Below are 15906 nucleotides of genomic sequence, written 5' to 3'. Positions count from 1 at the left end.
CACAGAATTACTGTTCTTTAAAGACAGCCTAATTTTGCTGGGAGCTCTTGGAGGAATGACAACTGCTCTGATGTAATTATTATAAGGGAGGAGAATTCTCTATCGTGGTCTTTAAATTCCTTTCCTGAAGAAATAATCTTGACACATACAGAAATTAAAGAAAACATGCAGGTTTGTCATCAGAAATCCTCCCTCAGAGTAAATATTTGCTTAGGGCAGCAGAACAGTTTGAAGATTTACCAAACACAGCAGGAATCTGACAACACCCCTAAGGTGGTAACTGGCGCCGGGATGACCTTGGAAGAGACTGATGAAGGGAGACAGGGTGATGGATGGACTTTCAAAGCAATTGCAGGGGTGTAACACCTTCAGCACTTGAGATCCTGTTGGACTTGGGCACAGGACAGAGCCAGGAAGAAGCAAAGAGCCAATTTTACAAGCATTTTACAATTTCAGCTTCTGCACACGTTGTGCTTCTTGCATCTGCCCTTCACCCCAGAGAGTGTTTGCCTGAAGACATGACCTCTACTCTGGATCTCCTCTGCCCTTGCCCACCATGTGGCAAGAGTTCCCAAGCACTTGTGCAGGGATTTATTTACCCTCAGCCCAATTGTCTGTGCTAAAAGCTGGATCCTATGAAACCCTGATATCTTTAGGGGAGAAAACAAACCAACCAACCAAACAAAAAACAAATTAAGAGGGGAAGCTTAGTTTTCAGGACATGAAATCTGCTGGAGGACTTTAGTGGTGAGCTCTAGAAAAGTGCTGGTTGGGTTCACTGCAATGCCTGCCCTGAGGAGGCTCCTTAGGAGACATCCCACACCAAGAGAGTGACATCAGCAGCCTTTCCACCTGCATTTTGGGAAGGAATTGCATGTTCAGTCAAGGCTCAGTGTCATCTGCAGTCCTGGGCATAACCTGAGGCACTGAGCTACAACTGGGGCCTCAAGGTCAAGCATATTTAAGAAACACATTATTTGCCTGGAAATGAGTCATATGCAGATACTGCTTTATCAGCTGCATAAAAGGCTCCCAGTCAAGTAAGCAAGAGGTAGATATGGCAGCCTGATCCCCCAGGAATAGGAAAGGGGTGCTGGATCCAGGACACTGCAGGGAACAGCAGCAGACATGGGGCTCTGGAATTAAGAAGCAAATGAGACCCTATTTTCTCTGCACAAAGGCAATGCTGGGCAGCGTCCTGGTAAAGAAACAAAACTTTATTTTGTACGAGTTGGAGAAATATTTTAACACCAGGCAAACGAGGAGCTGTAAATAAAGTAAAACATTATCTCCAAATAGTAAACCAAGCAAACCAACCCCCATCCCCTCCCCAGGTCTGATGCAACACTCCCAAAGCAAGAACAGACTGCAGCCTTCAGCAGGGGAGCTCTGGAGCTCAGAGCACTGGCCAGGCACTGCTGGGAGGGCTGTCCTTGCGGGAGGCTCTGGGGAACATCCCTGAGCACCAGGGCACTCTGCAGAGTTCAGATTTCCTCAGGAGGCAGCTCCTGGGCTGCCACCACAATCCCTGATGATGGTGAAGGCCCTCAGCCATCCAGGAGGAGGAATGAACCATCCAGAGGAACCATCCACCACCACCACCACCACCACCAAACAGAGACGTTTGTTTGCACGTTGTTGTCCGTGTTCAAGTGAAGAACAGGAGCCAGCCTGGAGCTCCCGGGAAGACTGACACGCTAGGACTGAAATCCATGCCCAGCACAGTCCTACTCAACAGCTACTGAAGTTTCCCTGTCCCTGTGATATTTGCTCACCTCAGAACTCGCCACACATTCGCCTCGTCAGACAGAAAAGCAAAACCCCAAACCGATTTCTAAGATTTTTAGCGGAGGGTGAGGGGAAGAAGGGAAGGAAACCAGGAAACTGGAGCGCAGTCAAACAGTCTCTTCCAGAGGATCCTGAGCAGAGTTGAAGTCCAAAGCCTTTGGTATGTGAGGGCAAGGAGGAGTGGGACCTTTTCCATCTGCGCAGCCTCTCCAGCGGCGCGTTTCCCGGGCTTTAGCTCCCTCTGTGGGACTCCGGGATGATCCCACACCTGCACAGAACAAAGCACAGTTACAACCCAGGACTGTCCTCCCACCCTGCAGCCTGTGCCCAGAGCCTGGCACAGCCCGTGCCAGGTTTTTCCCCAGCCAGGAGGCTTTGCTGCAGCTCAAGCCCCAGGGATGTCACCTTGGAGCAGCTGGAACAGGCGTGATGGACCCACTCCTAAAACACACCCTGGCACCACAACCTCAGCCACCTCCAGGAACACCTGAGCTGGAATTCTCCAGTCCATGCCTGACAGGGGAGAGTTCAGAGCCATCTCCACACCCAGCTGAGGCACCTGCCCTGCACTCACACCTCACCCAGAGACCGAGGGGCACCTGCCAGGAGCAGCCAGGCACTTCCACACATCACCTCCCCTATCATCCCACCTCCCTTCATATTTAGGCCACCCTCAACCTCAGTGTTAGGACCCACAGGCATTTCTAAGAGGTTCTCTGTTGGCTGTTTTTCTTTCTCTGCCCTTGCTGACACGAGGATGTCAGAGATGTCACAGACTTTTGGTGTTTACAACCCAGCTTGCTTCCCCGAAACCCCTGGAGCTGGGATTGTAATTCTGGTGAGCTGCACATTCCTTCAAAAGCATTTCTCAGAGCTCTGTAATGGAAAAAGGCAAACTGAGAACATGGAATCTGTTTTGATTATTTTTTGTGTCTTGGGTGTTTATGTGTGTGTGTTTTGCTTTGTTTTCCCTTAAGCCAAGCTGGTGACAATTTTATTTTCTCTCTTCAGGGCTGGGTCCAAAAAACAGAACACAGCATAACACTAAGCCTCATAAAATTCAAAAATTACTATCCTGCCTTTCTACAAGAAGTTTAACACAGCTCCTCTTTCCAGGCCTCATGGGACCAACATGAAGTTGAGCTACCCAGGTTGCTATTTAGCTTTCAGAAGTTTAAAAAAGCCTTTTGAAAGGAGGAAAGAAAAAAACCTCTTGAAGTTATATGTGGCAAAGATAAGATGTTTTCATCTACCTTTCAAAGACTCCAGGGATGGTAAGAGCAGAGCCCTTCTACATCCCCTTTAAATGGGCTCTGAGCTCTTGAGGGCTCCACCTCCCCTTGTTTACACAGCCTGGGCACAACGGGGCTTAAATATACTAATATAGTAATAAAGCTAATGCCAAGGCTTCAGGAAATAACAGGGCCTGCCTCTGCCTACAGTCCCCTAAGAGCTCTGGATCATGTAACTGTTGTGCTTGCTGTTAGGGTGACTAAAATAAACTAACAGGAGCAGCTTTGGAGCAGCCGGGTGCCCGGAGCAGCAGCAGCCTGCCAGCTGCCCCTCCTCCCCAGACAGCTCACAAGGCTCCTGTTCTGTTTGCAAAAACCTGGCCTACAAATTGAAAACGTCAACTGATTAAAAATAAAGAGTCCTTTGTGGTTTTTTGGGGCTGTGTGGTTCTGGGAGGAGAAGAAAGAGATGTAGGGAAGAGAGATCCCCTCGGAGCCCCACAGCCCCTTCCCTCCAGGATGCTCATCCCCTGCCATCCCCATGTCCCAGGCAGGTATTTGCCTTTCAGGCTCAGCCCTTTGGATTGAGTGTGACCTGCAGGGAAAAGTACAACTGCAGAAGCACAGATGGTTTCACACCCTTCCTGAAGAGGCAGCACATGCCAGCACATTTATCTGAACAGTCAGGACAGCTGCTCTCTCTCCTGGAGAGAGCTCTATCAATACCTGCTTCACAGACAGAGGCCCACACAGCACCCCAGCCCCAAGTGCTCTGCAATGGACTGTTTGACACCCCTATAAATTCTGCAGCTCTCACTCATGAGGTCAAGCACAAAGGAACCAGGTGCTCACACAACAATGCAAGGACATCAGTGCCCCATCTTGTGCCTGAAATTAAGAGCTTCTGTCGAATTTTTGCTCCTAGAGACTTTCTAGGCAGGCTTGGATGAATCACTTCCCCTCCTTTTCCCTTTCATGGTGACTGGCAGCAGGGATTGTGTTCCCTCATGAGGAAAACTCGGGGCACTAAACATCTGAACTGTGCAGTGCTGATGAAATGTGTGTGCACGTGGTATTTTACATCAAAAAGAGCCACTAATTCCTCTTCTTCAGTTTTCACTGGTGTCCTGTCCTTGAGGGCCAGACAGCCCTGCAGTCTAGTTCCTCATTTTACAGGCTCGAGTAACAGCCACCACCCCAGCTCGGGGGAAAGGGGGGTGGAGCAGTTCTATAAATGGTTTAGGACCTGCAAAGTCAGACAGGGAATCCCCCCACAGCAGCAGCAGCAGCAGCAGAAACCCCCCTCTGCCAGCTGCTCCCTGGTAGCTGTCCCCACCCCTCAGACCATGAAGCACAGGCAAGGCAGGAGGAAAGACTCACACTGGATTTTTTTACCATGAAAGAAGGACTCAGCGCTGAGGTGGAGGCAGCTCAGGTGCTGGAAAGCAGTGGCTTTGTCTGCTCAGGGCCTGGCACGTCCTTGTGGGGTTCTGGGCGCTGCCAGGAGCTGTTTGATCTTTGCCAGGACCAATCCCCCTCGTCGTGTTTGCAGCAGCAGATGAAGGAAAGCAGCCGAGCCCGGACCACCCGAGTGCAGAGCACAAACATGATGCAGTTGGCACCTCCTTGGAACGTGTTACCAATTCCCTGCAAGGGCAAGACAGGAATGAACCAGTGCTGCTCCTCCAGGCACCCCCCAGAGAAGAGAAAACATCGTGTCAGACAGACCAGCTGCATGACAGTCACCAACTTCACCTCAACAAGAAAAACAAATTCAGGAAAATAAAGTGCCTTTTTTTTTTTTTTTCCCCCAGAGAGAGCACCCAAAAGCAGAGCAGAGAGCTGCTGTGGGCTGGCACTGCTGCAGCCTGGTGTAGGGCAGCAGCAGGCTGAGCCCTCCCGAAGGACAGGCACCCAACATTCCTGGTCTGAGCTGCTTCTACAGGCAGCTGGCACTGTCCATCCCTCCCCGCTGCAGCTTTATCCTGCAGCCACTAGATGCTGCTGGAACAGCTGCTGCTGGAATCACTGCCCCTGCTGGAATCACTGCTGTGGCTGAGCATCCCGGGCAGCGCTTGCCAGCAGGGAGCAGGTGTTCTCCCAGCGCAGCATCCTGCCAAAAGAAGGGATATCGAGAGCACCAAAACCTCACCTCCCTCCCGATGCATTTCCTGGCGAATACTCACGTGCAGGACAACCAGGGCTGAGTTTTGCACGGCAGGGGAGTTGCAGAGGGTCAGGATGAACCTCACAGTGCTCCAGATGCGGAGGAAGATGAAGATGACAGGGATGAGAATCAACTTCTTATCCGCTATGGAAGTCCTGGGCTGGAATGCAGGTGCTCCCGAGAGGATGGGGCGGTACTCTGAGAGAGCTGCGTGCTTCCAGGGAGGGGGAGAGAGAGAAAACATCAACAAAAACCTACACACGTTGGACATTCAACTCCAGGGATTCTTTCCAGAGCAAATTAAATCTTTCTGCATCCTGCAGGAATTTAACAAGGGCACAGTTGTGAGCACTGGCCACACTCTGCCTTTGCAGGCAACAAACATTCCTGCTGGAGCCAGGGAGTGGCAAATAAGGGAGGTCCAGCCCTTATCAGAGTCCCACTAAAGCTTTAGACTTGCACACATCACCGGGTAGTTGCCAAGAGACCAGGTCATAAGAATATAAATAAAAACATGGTGCTCCACCAAATAGTTTTGCCGGGGCAGTGCTGCTGGCCAGGACTTTGCAAATGGGGGGCCAAGAATTTAGCCTTGTGAAGGCCTCTTGCCATACATATATATATATATATATAAAAATATATATACACATCTGGAAATATATATATATTATATATTTGTGTAGAACCTGCTGCCTGATTTCTGATCATGTACTGTCAGCAACAGGCTTCTGTAGATTTGGACAAACCTCTCTCTGTACCAGCACATGTAGGGGAAAAAAAAAAAAGAGGATCTGTGCCCTGGATCAGATTAAATCTCTGGAGAGCTGACCTGCAGGAAACTGTTCCTCCTGCCATCAGGGTTACTGAGCACACACAGCTTTGATGCTCAGGGTTCTCCTTCGCTCCAGTCCTGCCAGTCCCGACACCTTGTTCCCAACAGGACAGAGCTGTGTGACCCCACTGCACAGTGGGCTGAGTCCAGTCCCACCGAGGGCTTTCAGTGCAGCTTCCCACCCACCCCCATGCAGTCTTTTCCCTCTGGAAAGCCCTCAGCACACACCTGTGTGTGTCCCCCACAACAGCTACTGCCAGAATTTCTCCTGCCTCTGACTGTGCAGGAGCCACTCCTGCCACACTCCCTTCAGCCAGAACACAGCCCCAAGCCCTGCTCTGGTTGCCTATTGCTCTTCCTTGGAGGTGGGAGGCTCCCTGCCAGTTCAGAAGCTCAGCAAGCAGCTCCAGGCCTGGCAAATTCCCCGGGGATGAGGAGAGGTGCTCTGGTCCAGAAGGCTCCACGAGCTGCTGCTGCAGACCCTCAGACCCCCATGTGAGAGCAGTGACAGCCGCCTGCCCCCAGCACGGGGTCAGGGCTGCAGTGGGGAGGGAGAGCAGAGTTTCCAGGAATCCCTGGCAGAGCAGGAGCAGCAGCCCAGCCTTTTGGGCCGGTCAGGTTTCCAGGAGGTCACACTTCTATCTTTGACAGCGGCTGGGACACGGTGTCCTGTCGGGGTTATGTCAGGTGGTGCTGACAGGCACGAGCAAACCCTTCCCAAATCCCCCTTCCCAGGACACTTAGGGCTGCTTGAAACTACCCTGTTCTTCCAGCTTATCTGCAGGATCCTGCCCTAACCAAATTGGTGTTTATCCCTTACTACAACTGCCACAGCTACACAAGTGCAGTGGCAGCATTTTCCAGAAGGACACCTATCCACACGTGAAAGGGTTTTTTTTAACTCTAATACAACTTAGAGGAAAAAAAGGAATCCCTGGATGCAGTTCCTTCTGCCACTCTCAACCTAGATGTCTCTGTTATGCAAATGCTGTCCCAGATGCCTGGATTCTTTGTGTTCACAAGGAACAGCAACGACTAAAGCTCTGAATTCCAAAACCCTGCCGGGCCAGGGTGTCTCCTGTGCAGTGTTGCCATGTAGTGCCCAGACTCCCAAAAAGTGCTTTATGCTGCCAGTACAAAGCATTCATAAACACAAACTATCCTCACTGATACTGCAAGGACTGAGGTTAGATAAGTCCAGTCTCGGGCTGGGTACAAGTGGAACTGCAGAGCACTGATTAAAGCAGAATTTTGTCCTTCATGTCCTTTTTCAATTCTTACTGTAGGACTGAGCATTTCCCTCATGAACATTCCATAACCCCTGTATGTTCCCAAAAGGCTTTTACATCCCTGTGCTAAGCCACTGTGTGGTGGTGCTGCAGGGGCACTGCTGCTCCCAGGGGTGGGGACATTTCGGTGCTGGGAAGCAATTCCTGCCTGTGCAGCTGCTAAATGTGGCCCAGAAACTGCAGAGCACTGGGAGGGCAGAACCACAGAGCGAGTCTGCAAGCCCAGCTGAACACAGCACAGTACTCACTGCTCTGTTAATGTGCTTCTTGATGAGGATGTAGAGCACTGGCAGGGTCACATAGGCCAGGATCTCCCAAACTTTCCCCGTTAGCAGCATCCACAGGACACGATCCTCGGCGTCCAGGTTGACCCAACACCAGCCCACGGAAACGTTGGAGGCGTCGTAGCCGATCTTCTTCAGAGCCACGGCCGCCACCGTGATGCCGAGGGGGACACCCCAGCTGAGGGGAGAGCACAGAGAGCAAGGTGAAGCCAAGAACATCCTCGGTTTAGTGCCCCCACACCTCAGGGAAACGGGTGGCAGGTCAGGGATTCTCCATCAGCCAGGATGCCAATGTTGTTCCAGACCATCAGGCTGAAGGGAAGGGGCTGACAGTCAGACAGTATATGGATGTGGACTGCAAATCCACTTCCTAAGGACCTGTTATAGGGATTTGGATCCCCAGTCCTGAAGGACAGATGTATAATGATGTGCTAGACTCTGACCTGGCCTGCACAGCACACTCGGGGGGAAGAGGAGACATCCCACCCTCCCACCTCCTCCCCTTCTCCCCTGGATACAGGTGAGGCTGAGGATTTGACAAGTCCAGAGCACTGCACATTGTGACTGTCCTGCAGGGCTCAGCCACCTCACTCAGGGCTTTCAGAACACAAACAACCAAATCCCACACTCTGATTCCAAAGTGACACTTGGCACATAAAGGACCGGCACACAAAGAAATCCACAACTTTGTTCCATCAGTGGTTTGGTTTGCTTTGCTTTTAAGTGGAGGTGTAGGAAATATTTTGGGAGCAAAAGCATAATTTCTGAAGGACAAAGAGCAAGTTTCTTCCCAAGGAAAAGTGCTGGCAGTAACAGCAGAAAGCTAAGAATGCCAAGAGGAGCCACATTCACATAATTTGGAGCTGTGACTTCGGCTTGTCTCTTGACAGCAGAGGCAGATATAAGGAAGCATTTAGAAGAAAAACAACTGTGGTGACACACATGAATTGTCACTCAGCAGCTTGGGCTGCCCACAAGAAGCCACGAGGAAGAAGAGAAAAATTCCATGAGCCCACAGAAACATAAAAATGACACCAGGGCTGAAATAGTGCCCTGCATCCAGCTGAATGCATCTCCTGCCCTTCCCACATCCATCCTCAGGGGAAAACCCTGTGGAGCCTGAAGAGGGACAAGAGACATTCAATAAATGCCATAAATGCTTGAGAGTGCTCAGACTGAGCTCCCAGCACAACCCTCCTGGGCTGCCCAGGTGCAGAGAAAACAAATTCTTGCTCTTGGTACCTTCCTTGTTCACGCTTGTCTTCCACTGACAGCCTGGAGCAGCTGCAGAGAGCATGGAAAGGATCTTCCTCCCAAAAATGGGTTCCACAGGCACCAGACTATGTAGGCAAACAGCAGTTGCCTTGACCAGATTATCTGAAATTCCAACTGAAGAATCAGAGATAATCCCGTGGTATTAGATTTCAAAAAATACCCCATTTCCTACTTTTAAATAATGTCCAGGTTCACCTGCTCACAAACCAAACAAATGCAAATGTAACACTGTAAAAAATGTCAGAGTCAAGCCTTCAGCGTGTTTAGGACACTTTGTTTCAATGTTCAGTTCAGAACAGGCAGTGCTGACCCAAGCCAGTGCTGTTATTTAAGGACAGTGGGGCTGCAGGAAGCCCTCCCCACGCTGTTATCAGAGCAGGCTTTCTAAAAACATCCCAAACGTCACCACCACCACCGTGACACTCTCCACACAATCCAAGACTCGTTTTGGTAAAAATGGTGATTTCTCTGAAAACCACTGCACGTGCCAAGGCATTCCATTTTCAGCTCACTTGGAAGAACTAAGGTAAAGAATTCAAGAGAACTGGCATTTCCTTAGACAAACCACGTTAAGGCACGTAAGTACCAAGAAAAAGGAAGTGAATTGAAAAACTAATTTCTCTAAATAATCATCTCAACAGTGACCTGAAACTGAGAGAGAATCAAGATAAAAGCAGCTCAAATTACTGTGTGTGGATGTAAAACAGCCTAAGTCCACACAGACACAGCCAGAGAAGCCACAGTGGGAAATATCAGACCCCAAGGCAAGAGATTTACAAAAATCTTCAGTATATAAGTGGGAAAAGGACGAGTGTGGAAGAAAACTGCTGCACAGCAGGCAGTTAATTTTCACTGGAATAGCGTGTTGGGATCAGATGGATGTTTATGACCAACACCAAGGACAAAGTGAAGTCGGAAACACCACTTCAAAGTGAAGGCAGAAAGGATCTAGAAAGCAATCAGACATTTCAGTGAACTTCAGCTCCATTTTAGAAAAGTGGAAAGGAGAACTGAGACTGGTGATTTGGTTGTTCTTAAGAACTCCTAAATGACAGTTCACCAGGACTGCAAAACGCCAACGCTTTGCACCCAGCTGGAGGAATGGAGCAACTGAAGAACCAGGAGTCATCACCCAGGGTGATGTAAAGAGTGGAATGAAAGGGATCCAGGATAACAGAGAGGCAGAAATATTCCTCTGAGCCTCCAAGAGCAATTATGTGGGCTGGGCCTCTCCAAAGCACACTTGGATCTAAATACAGTCAGAGTGGGAGAGAAGGGGAAGGTGACAACTCCTTGCATCTCTGTAGGACGGCTGGAGATCCCACCTCTAAGGCAGACAAAACACTTCTTATTCCCCTGATACAGCTCCTGGCAGTGGATTACTAAAAAAACACATAACCCACTGTTATCCTGGCACATCAACACCACAACAAGGCAGGACAAGGACCCCTAAACTCCAGCAGCATTCAGCTTGGTTTGCCCTGATTTTCTTGTCCTCAGTGCGCCTGGGTCAGGTTGTTTAATAACCACATTCTGATTTATGCTGCACAGCTGCTTTTTTTCCCTCCCTAGAGGCTCTTACAAGAGGTGATTTGCTGTCACCTGCCTGCACAGGTCAGACTACAAGCCATCCTGCCAGCAGGCCTGCAGGCAATTCCTTCTGGGGACAGGAATTTATCCTCTGTAGAGAAAGAAAAACCAGTCTTCTGGATATCCCAGCCAATATTCCAGGTAAAGAGCTTGGAGTACACCTTGCAAGCAGAACTCCAGAACAAATCTGCCCTAATTTAAGCCTGCATGAGGCAGCCCAGCAAGGACTGAGATGAACAGCACAGCAGTACATGAAAGGACCCCAAGTACTCCATGGACATGCATGTGTATGTACATATGCATGGTATAAATGTATAGATAAACAAACACACATTTATATGTATATATAAATATAAACAAGACATATATATACTTATAATGATTAAATATTAATTATTAATGCCATAAATAAAGCATATATATGCTTATATGCGTCGCCCGATCACGAAATAAAAATACTTCAAAGCTTGTCAGCAATTGCTGTCAAAAGCCAAGGGTTCTGTCTGTCTGGTCCACTCCTCACCCTGAGTTTGGATCAGCTGCTCTCACAACAGAGATGACATTACCCAACTAGATATTTAGAAATTCAGAACACGAGATACCCTGGTCCTGTACACTCTGGGTGACAGAACTCACATTTTGCAACGGCGTAAATATTTCCAAAGCTGAGTGTAAGCTTGTTTTCAAAGCTCCTCTGAGCTGGGCAAGTTTAAAACCCAAACAGAGGCTGCAGCTCTCCAGCCCAGCAGCAGCAGAGGTGGATGTGTTACCACAGGAATGGTGAGGGACAAACCTGTTTGACAGGTTTGGTCCAGTGTGACATCCTCATTTCCCTCCGGAGACTTTCAGGTACTGACTTCCCAACATGTATTTAGTCAGCTCCACTCAGCTAAAGAGTAAAGTCTCTGGTTACACTCCACATCCACAAAGCACTCATCTTTACAAACACTTGCCCCTTGTGAGCAGCTGCTCCTGAAGAATGGGAAACACGCCTGACAAAACTCCATCCTGCCCTGGATCCCTTCCAAAGGTGTCTCGGAATGACTCTTCACACAGTGGTCGCTGCATGACTGTGCTGGCAAACTACAAAGCAAGGAGGGGGGAAAACAAAAAAATCTCAGGTTCTTCCCTAGACAAAAAAAAAAAAAAAGAAAAAAGAAAAGAAATTTAACTTTCATCACCTGCCTTTGTCACCTTTCTTTTTGCCCTAGACACACTTTTTGCCACACTTACCTCCTGCAGCTAATATACAAAAAGACACATGGGTAGAAGTGGTTCTAATAGATTTTTAGGCTACCAGCACCACAGACCTCCAGTGGAACCCTGAAACACTGGAAAGGGTGAGGGGGAGCCACCTCCAGGCGTTACATCCCGAATTTCACATCACGATTGAGTTCTCAGGTAACCATCAAAGTGCAGGGAAGGGAAGCAGGATGATGTGTCACGAGGGGATGGGCACAGAACAGGTCCTCACTTGTTTTCCTCTGAGTTTTCATAAGCAGAAGCAGCTTTAACCACTGGCTCTGCACGGAGCAGGAGGCATTCACAAAGCAGCACCTGATGACAGGTGCTTTGTGAGTGCTGTCCAGACCCTTTTGACAGAGCAAGTGGTGCTGATCCACGCCAAGGGCAGAAGATGGCATTTTATTTTCGCTGTAAAGAACTGAAAATAAACTTACGAATTCACCCAGAGGGCAGCTCAGTCTGAGCTGTGTCACAAAGCAGAGCAATCTTTCAGGGCTTTTACAGTTTTGAAAGAGTGCACAGATTACAGCCAACCCTATTTCAGTCACTCTGGCTGTTCCTTTCTGCACTTTGTAGTCCACGAGGCTGAGGAGCATTAAACCAGATGGAGAAACAAATACAGGCAAAAGCCACACAAACAATTAGCAGAGAAGAAAATTACAAATAGACCAGATTTGCCTCAACTCTTTGATGTCTCCTGATGGAGCCAGCATGGCCATGAGAAGGAGTCAGACTTCTCTTTTCTGTCCATTAAGCAACTTGTGGCTCTTTACTGGCGCTCCATCCTCTCCACAGCTCTCAGAGCTCTCTATTTGCTTGAGATTAAACAATCTAAAAAACTCCTCCGCTGTCTCACTCCATCTTATTTCAGCTTCACCACCACCAACCTGGTGTTTCCAGACACCTCAGGCTTCCTCACACACAGACCTTGCTGTCAAGCAGCCATTAGAACAGGTAAGGCAGGAATTGAAGTTCCTCCCTGATTCACACTCAGCCTTAAAGTCTTTCTGTGGCACATCCTTACCTGCACTCTAATTAAATCATCTCCCAACTGATGCTGTTTGAAACTAAAAGGTGACAAATATTTGACTAAGAAACCAAAGAAAATTCAGTGTGTGTCCCAATGACTTCCCCCCCGCCTTTTAAACCAGATCATTCTTCTTATAATTTATTGCAAAAGCTTGGCAACAAGGAGGACTAAAGGATCACTGTTTTGCTCAGCGTGGACGTAGCACATGATTCCACAAGCTCCAATTGCATAATGAAAGCTTTTACTGAACATGCTGTGGAGAATCAGCTCCCTAAATAACAGCAACCGAGACATAAAGCTACACTGCGGTCTGGCTCATCTTGCTTTCAATCAAACACGCCAAAACAACCTTCAGAATGCTTTTCTAGCAGCAGCCTCATCACTTGCAGACGACATTCTCCTGTGCTTATTGAATTACAGCAACCTGCCCAGGGAGAGGGGGAAGGATCCAAACACCAGGGAAGTCGGGGACCCGTGGAAACGGATCCCAAACACGGGGGTTTTGGCAACAGCTGGCAGGTATCGCAAACACGAATTTTGGGATATTATTTCCAGGATGTCAGGGCAGAAGCCAGGATTTTTAGAGTCGTTATAACTTGCCAGAGATTTTTCTATGTGACCTTGAGCAAAAACATTTTTAACTTTTCCACATCTCCAGTTCTTCACTTGGGAAGGGGGCGGGGGGTGGGGGGGGGGGGGGAGGGTAACCAGCAGGGTTGGCTGGTTAGAAGACAGCAAAATCCATGTTTAAAAAGAATCTGAGAAGGGGGGACACAGACACTCTCCTTGAGAGAAGCACAGGTGATTCCAGCGGCCATCCAAGCGCTCCATCGCGGCACAGAGCACTGGGGGCTCCTGGCCACGGGGTGGGTGTCGGGGGGTCCCCACCTCCCAGGAGCCGCAGGCAGCACCCACCTCACGGCGTGGAAGCAGCACAGCAAGCCCGTGCCCGTGGGCGAGCCCCTGACGATGGTGAGGTAGAGGTAGAGGGCGATGGCCATGGTCCAGAAGAAGGAGCTGGTGTTGGCGAAGGTGGACAGGGCGCCCTGCAGGACGCAGTCCCAGGAGGTCCTGTCGAAGTCCTGCAGCACCCCGTAGAAGTAGGAGAGCGCCGAGAGCAGGTCGGCCAGCGACAGGTAGAGCAGGAGCTGCCGCGGCCGCGTCCGCAGCTCCGGCCACAGCGCCTGGGAGCAGAGCAGGAGCGAGGAGCCCACGCAGGACAGGACACAGGACACGAGCACCACGGCCCGCTCCGAGCCCAGCAGCTCCGTCGGGGGCAGCGGGGCGGGCATCGCACCGGTCCCGGCAGCGGCGAGGGACGGAGGAGCCGCGGCGGGACGGGAGCGCTCCGCGGGAGCGCCGGGATGGGACGGGACGGGACGGGATGGGGAGGGCAGGAGCGGCAGGAGCCGGGGCCGGCTCGGCAGCGGCGGGACCCGACCCGCCCCCGCCGTCATGTGAGCCCGGCCCGGCCCCCCCGCTCCCCCCTGGATCCCGAGGGAATCCCCGGGGACGGCGCCGGGAGCCGCGCACGGCGGAGCGCTGGGAGCGACGCGGCTGCGGCCCCGCGGCACAGGAAACCCTCCCTTCTCCAAATTAAAAAACCCCGCCGCGACAGGACGGGTCAGAAACAAACGCCTGTTCTACTGTCGTTTCCTTATCTTTACTGTCGACTCCTTACTTTTGCTATCGGGACCTTCTTCCCCCAGGACAGCGCACGGTTCGCCTGCCCCCTTCTGAGCCAGATCTCTCGGTGTTTGCACAGATATACGAACACTCGGGGGCACACTGGAACACGTTCAAACGTCCAGAAAAAAGGTTTATCAGAGCAGCAACACACACCACCGGTGCCTCACCCTCCCCAGGTGACACCAGTGTTACCTCCACCTTCCACATTCCAGCACTAATTCGCAGCATCCCGCTCCATCCCGCAACCTGCGGGGTGGAAAAGACTCAGGAGACACAACAGAGCGTTCACTCCCGCGTTAAACGGATTTTACGGTTCTGTCGATAAGAAAGAGCTTTCCCCCACCCCGCCTCCCCTTCAAAGAACTCACAGGTTGAAAGCATGTCCTTGTTTGCCTGATCCTTCACTGGCCTCCACACAGACAACTCGTGCTTTACACCTCTGATGTAGATGTGCTCCATTTTCAAAGGGCGTTGCTGTCTCAGGTGTCTTCTTCTCTCAGTTTAATCATTTCCCAGCCGTGAAGGATCCCTGCTGAACTCAGTTTTTAACAGGGTTTATTGGGACCTGTAAAACCAGCTGTCCCCACTCAAGCTTCTCCCAGCACCCCAAAGCCACCTAACACACCCCAGAAAACACACCTGATGGAAACACCTTAAAAAAAACCACAAACGATTTCATGTCTTCATGTCACTTTTGGCCACGGTGTCCTTTCAGCTTTACATTCCCATCTTCCAAATCAAGAGTTCTCAACATTTTTAAATCGCTTCTTTCGACCAGTTTTGTATTTAAAACACACCGTTTTACAATCCAGTAACTTTTTCAGGGTAACTAATATTTAATGGAACTCTGCTTTTGCACCATTGAAACTTTACTGGAAAATACATAATTCCACTTCTTAAAAAATAACCCCCCACTCCCCTCAGATGTGTAAGAGGCTTACACATCTTACATGCTTTTCCAGGAGCGGGTTTTTCCACTGCAGCAATTTCTTCTTCCCCTGCTCTGCTGCACAGCTGCACTCAAACCTGCAGCTCCACTGCCTCCTTAAGTTTTTTATTACCTTCATCTGGTTTTGACTTGCAAGTTCAAATCCAATTTTCTAATGAATCCTGGAAGTCCTGGGGGACACATCAGTTTGGCAGGATGAGCCTTCACACCCACTCTGCCAGTTCACAGAGAGCTTCTGGGTAACATCCAGCCCTGCCTGCCTTGGCTTGGGTGCCAGTGCTGAATGAAGCCTTTAGAGCTTTTTATCAGATTGATTTAAATCAGATTTGCCACAGTACAAAAAGGGGGGCACAAGGGTCAGAGAGGGCACAGAGCACCTCACAAATAGACCATCTGACACTTGCCTTCCCTGTGCCACCCAAAGACAATCCTGCTGTTCCAGAGGCACCTCCAGGGACAAGTCACACCAACACCTTTCCAAGAAGCTGCTGGATAGAACTTCAGAGCCTCTTAAAACTCTCTTCACTGAGTCCCCA

At 50.1% G+C, this 15906-nt stretch overlaps 1 protein-coding gene across 2 annotated transcripts; it reads right to left on the bottom strand.

Moving 5' to 3' along the window:
• Positions 1–1199: 1199 nt before the first annotated feature.
• GPR157 (G protein-coupled receptor 157) lies at positions 1200–14024 on the bottom strand. 2 transcript variants are annotated; one of them, XR_001876532.1, is made up of 5 exons: positions 13648–14024; positions 7557–7770; positions 5207–5401; positions 4401–4667; positions 1200–2056 (listed from the first exon to the last, which is right to left on the bottom strand). XR_001876532.1 is itself a non-coding variant. In XM_017825713.1 (5 exons), exons 1-4 carry the CDS (start codon positions 14022–14024, stop codon positions 4452–4454), a joined length of 1002 nt encoding a protein of 333 aa, XP_017681202.1. In that variant the 3' UTR covers positions 1200–2056; positions 4416–4451. The 2 variants fall into 2 exon arrangements, 1 of the variants encoding a protein (XP_017681202.1); XM_017825713.1 differs by having other exon boundaries at positions 4416–4667.
• Positions 14025–15906: the final 1882 nt, after the last annotated feature.

The sequence above is a fragment of the Lepidothrix coronata genome, unplaced genomic scaffold (assembly GCF_001604755.1).
Source record: "Lepidothrix coronata isolate B3197 unplaced genomic scaffold, Lepidothrix_coronata-1.0 Scaffold122, whole genome shotgun sequence".
Lineage (NCBI taxonomy): Eukaryota > Metazoa > Chordata > Aves > Passeriformes > Pipridae > Lepidothrix > Lepidothrix coronata.
The sequence above is the reverse complement of the archived record's forward strand: the minus strand, read 5'-3'. Positions and strand labels throughout refer to the sequence as shown.

Bases quoted from the DNA above. Each gene is read 5' to 3' on its own strand.
- GPR157 (XM_017825713.1), bottom strand. From the start codon at position 14,024: ATGCCCGCCCCGCTGCCCCCGACGGAGCTGCTGGGCTCGGAGCGGGCC. The intron at 7,771-13,647 runs GTGGGTGCTGCC...CTCTCCCCTCAG, and splicing joins TGCTGCTTCCACGCCGTGAG to CTGGGGTGTCCCCCTCGGCA. The intron at 4,668-5,206 runs GTGAGTATTCGC...TTGCCCTTGCAG, and splicing joins CAGCCCTGGTTGTCCTGCAC to GGAATTGGTAACACGTTCCA.